The sequence below is a fragment of the Abramis brama genome (assembly GCF_963993115.1).
Source record: "Abramis brama genome assembly, chromosome: 1".
Taxonomy (NCBI): Eukaryota; Metazoa; Chordata; class Actinopteri; order Cypriniformes; family Leuciscidae; genus Abramis; species Abramis brama.
This window is the reverse complement of record NC_139963.1, coordinates 68,208,338-68,212,910: the sequence shown is the minus strand read 5'-3', so window position 1 is coordinate 68,212,910 and position 4,573 is coordinate 68,208,338. Positions and strand designations below refer to the sequence as shown.

Here is a 4,573-nt window from a genome sequence, read left to right as displayed (position 1 = left end):
CTATATCGATATGCGATATGGTCTAATTCCATATCGCATTTCAAAAATAAATGTTCCAGGTTGACCTCTCTGCAACAGATCGATTCCGGTGCAGTGTCCATGCTCCGGCGGCGCCCGCGCCCACACCAGTCACTTCCCCCCCAAACGATCCTGTACTGTAGGTGGAGCCTGAAACTGATCGTCCTCCTTGTGGTGGTAGTCAGGAACTACTGGCCTGTCCCTCACAGGCTCAAATGCGTAACCAAAATGACTAATTTTCGTGTGTATAGGACCTGCAGCTGCAGCTGCCTATATACCTTCGCAGATCCTACCATTCCAGTGACGTCATCAGAATGGCCAGCGTTCTTATACTAACAAACGCAATTTTTGTGTTGCTTTTTAAAGAAGCTATATTGATATTTTTAATTTTTTTTTTTTGTGTAATTTACTTTTAATTGTCATAAACAACATGTTATCAATGTTGATTCTGTCAGTTCAGTTCATCTTTAAGTTACACCTTAAGCTGTACCTTATTGTTAATACGTGTTTCCCCAAACGTTCTTAGTTTCTTACCTTCTGTAAGTCATACGTTCGGAAGGTTGGTCTGGACCACTCTTAGCTTTACCTTATCACTGTTGCAGGTCTATACGAATATCATTCTTAAGTTTTAATACACCCAGACAGTGTTCATTAGGCTAATTCAAGTGTTTTCATGCAAAGAATAAAATTGTCAATCACACTGATTGTTGTTAGAATTTTAATTATATTATTATTATATATTATATTATTCATTTAATAAAAGAGCACTTTTAAAGGCCAGTGAAAGTGTGGCGGGGCGGTGTAATTTGAGACACGAGCCCAAGTTGTTTACTAATAAGAAAGTCCGACTACGCCACCCTACCCCACTAACACAGAACGTTTAGGGAACGTTAGTTTATGGTTCTCTAAAGGTTAGTTCGAACCAAACCAAAAACTAACGTTTAGGGAACGTTAGTTTATGGTTCTCTAAAGGTTAGTTCGAACCAAACCAAAAACTAACGTTTAGGGAACGTTAGGGAACCAACCAACTAAAACGTTCTCCTCTAGTTGCACTGTACCTCCACACAACGTTCCCGTTTGGTTGTTTTTGGTTGTTTTTGAGTGCGGTTTTTAAATTTTTATTTAAACCAGCTCCATTTACATTTAAGTAGCATATAAAAGGTTTGCAGTCACTTGATTTACACTCTAAAAAATGCTGGGTTATGAAATTCTTTACCCATTATGGGTTATTAATATGGAATTTGGTTTATTTTGTGCAACTCATGTGTTGAGCATAGACTGTAAAGGTGTTGAGTCAAAATCCATCAACCCAACATTATATCGTTTGACCCAGCGCGTGGGTTGTTTCTGCTTCGAACGTCATCATATCGTCACCACCAGAGTCCACACACCGAGCGCTCGTCACAGCAGAGAACCTGACTGATCATCCACCGAGGCAAAAAAATAATAAAAGGTATGTACGCTACATGTCTAATTCACATTGTCTGTGTTGCGTTACCTATTAAATTACTATCTGTATATTGTCGATGTCGAGGCTAGTTGGTCGTTTGGTTTGGCAAACAACGTAGCTAACGTTAGCCATTTAGCCGTTATCAGCACGGATAGCCTGCTTATTCGTTTGGTCTGAATTACATTTTTTGTAAAGGTGTTATACATTAAGCAAAAGTTTATTTTTATTCATGTGGAGATGTGGGACTTGAAAGTAAATCATTACAGGATTAGTGTAAGAATATAGTCTGTTGTGGTGAGAAACCGGGACAATTTTGAAAACTGAAAGGAGGACTCTCGTATTAGGAGCTGTGTGTGTGCGCCTGCGCCCTCACATCTGCTGAGGATTTGGTGCGACGTGACGCGGTGGCTCCTGTTTCATCAATTTGTCCTGTTATTTTGCAGGTACTATTGTTACAACAACTTGATAATATGCACACGAGATCTGTAATGTTCATACCGCAGATATTGACATACGGGTAATGACGTTCGGGGTTGTGAATATGTTGAATATAGGTCTATGCAGACTGTCCGCCATTTTGTGAACGCTGTAACACACGAGGTGACTGAAATGCGTTTAATTCGATTCAAATGGACTCCAGTTACAAGGTTATAGTGTTCATTATGAGTTTACTTTTATTTGAGTTTGGTTTATTAAGTTATGTATACATATAAAGATAGGATGCACTTATTTTGCAGAACTGTCTTATCTCTCTAACGTTACTTGGCCTTCTGCGCGGGGCTTGTAACATTAAGAAATATAATATATTTCTGTGCCCTATGCAGTGAGCAGCCACAAATATTATTGTGCAGTAAAAACATAGACAATTTACATGTAACATTATGCAATTTGTCATATGAATTGTATATAAAGAGAGGGAGGATTGTTTTCTATATTTAGTATAACTTAACTATGATGGCGCTCTTGCAAGGGCTCTCATATCAGGTAATTATTAAACAGAATAATTATTTGATGAAGCAAAACAATCATATTTCAGTGACTGACAACTTTGTTCTTTTTTACAGAATGTACCATATCAGATAGTACCATTACCCGCATGGCACAGCGGATGGACGCATTTGAGGAGAAGATGGATGAGCTGCTCATGCTCTTAAGGAGCTCCCAGTCATCTCCCTCTGCTCCAGTCGATGACCTGTTGCTGTCGCCCTGCTCAACAGTCACAGAGCTGGAGGAGTTCGACAGTAGTCTCGGTCCACAGGAGAGGAGGGACAAAATGGTAATTAAGTGGCCATAGTCCTGCCCTATCCTGCCTTAAGATTACACTATATAATTGCATAATTTCAATATCATTATAACTGAACTGACGGCTCTTACAAAATGAGATTGTACAAGCTATCTACTTTGTTCTACATGTATAATTTGTATTTCTATGTTTTACAGCAACTTTTCCTGACCACCCTTGGAGGTTCGACCAGAGGTACTGCCACCCGTCGCATGCTACGGCGAGTGGCAACCAACGACGTGCTGAAACATTATAGTCTGCGGGGCAGAAAGGCAAAGAAGGCCTTCCAGGATTTGACAATCTGCAGGGTTATAACAGGCATGTGTTATTTCATTAACATCAGTATTTTGCTTAGCTTGGAGGTTTTAATTTGACTTGTAACTTTGCTTCATTTTGACTTCTACTCTAGCGGCCTCCCAGAAAAACTTCCCTGCGCTGACTGCAGCAGACGTGGAGGACTTGATTGGGCAAGTGCTGAAGTTTGCCCCACACAGACGGTAAATTGAAATTCGTCTATGTGATGTTCATAATAATCAAAGGAATGGGAAAACTATCAATAATTGTGATCATAAAAAAAAAAAAAACAGGGTTGTTAGTAAGGCAATTTGTCTTGCTTTTCATTTTTAGTATGACATATAAACGTTTGTTTTGTTTCTTTCTTTTTAGGCCAGCTGAGAAGGGATTATAGAGCCTTCAAAACCATGGAGCTCTACTTGTTTTTTTTAATCTTTATGTTTTGTATTTTTATTAAAGCAATTGTATTTTTGCCACTTTGGCCATTCACCTAAACATTACATACTTTATCATTCCAAAATGCATCTTGCACACTACATTTGCATTATTACTTTGCACTCTTCATCCCACTCCATTTGTACTTGTATTGATATTATGTCTTATTTGTATACCGGTAGTTGTATACTAAAACTGTATAAAATTGATTCTGATTCTTGTATTATATTTTTAGGCCTTTTATTGTTAATTTTATATTGTATATTAAAGTATTATTATATTTAAATCCCATCAAGTTTGCTTATTCATTCCTGCTAATATATAATTCGATCTTGCTCATGCACAGACAGTTTAAAGTAATAATAAAATTGTTAAAGTTTTTTAAAGGTTAGAGGAATGTAAAAAAATGACGTTAGGGGAACGTTACCTAAAGGTTGCAACGTTAAGAGAACGTTAGGGTAACGTTACATAAAGGTTGCAACGTTAGGGGAACGTTCCCTAAAGGTTGCAACGTTAAGAGAACGTTAGGGGAACGTTCCCTAAAGGTTGCATGTAACTAAAAACTAACGTTCCCTGAACGTTAAGAAAACTTTCCATGGGAACCAAAACCTAACCAAACTCTAACCTTAAGGGAACGTTCCCGCAACCAAAAACTAACGTTCTGAGAACGTTCTGGGAACCATAAATTGTTAGCTGGGTAGGAGTTAACCCCAGGGAAAATACTCAAACATTGAGCAAAGCACACAGGTTCGGTTCCCTCATAGAATTAGACGAGAGACGTGAGTAAATGTACAAAAATACAAATGTTTATTAATACAAAAATGATTTAAAATGTTGGACACTAAATCAAGCAAAAGAGACACTGAAACCCCACTTCAAACAAAACAAAAAGAAAAAAAAAAACATATACAACCCAACTTGGTATGTAGCAGTTATGTGTATGTAAAACAAAAACTAAATAATACCGGCAGGGTTGGTGCTCCCAGCAGCAGGAATCAATGTGGAGTTTGGTTTTACAAGGCACATGTCCACGCACACCCGTGCAGTCTAATCACACTATCAAGCACTCAAAGTGTACACCGCACAAGATAAAG

At 38.2% G+C, this 4,573-nt stretch overlaps 1 protein-coding gene across 2 annotated transcripts; it reads left to right on the top strand.

Annotated features, from left to right (window-relative positions):
• Positions 1-963: 963 nt before the first annotated feature.
• LOC311079302 (uncharacterized protein) lies at positions 964-3,726 on the top strand. Of its 2 annotated transcripts, XM_084108578.1 has the most exons (7): positions 964-1,471; positions 1,813-1,911; positions 2,023-2,115; positions 2,533-2,744; positions 2,909-3,068; positions 3,160-3,247; positions 3,417-3,726. In XM_084108578.1, exons 4-7 carry the CDS (start codon positions 2,565-2,567, stop codon positions 3,436-3,438), a joined length of 450 nt encoding a protein of 149 aa, XP_083964704.1. In that variant the 5' UTR covers positions 964-1,471; positions 1,813-1,911; positions 2,023-2,115; positions 2,533-2,564; the 3' UTR covers positions 3,439-3,726. The 2 variants fall into 2 exon arrangements, with proteins under 2 accessions (XP_083964704.1, XP_083964703.1); XM_084108577.1 differs by lacking the exons at positions 964-1,471; positions 1,813-1,911; positions 2,023-2,115 and having other exon boundaries at positions 2,400-2,744.
• Positions 3,727-4,573: the final 847 nt, after the last annotated feature.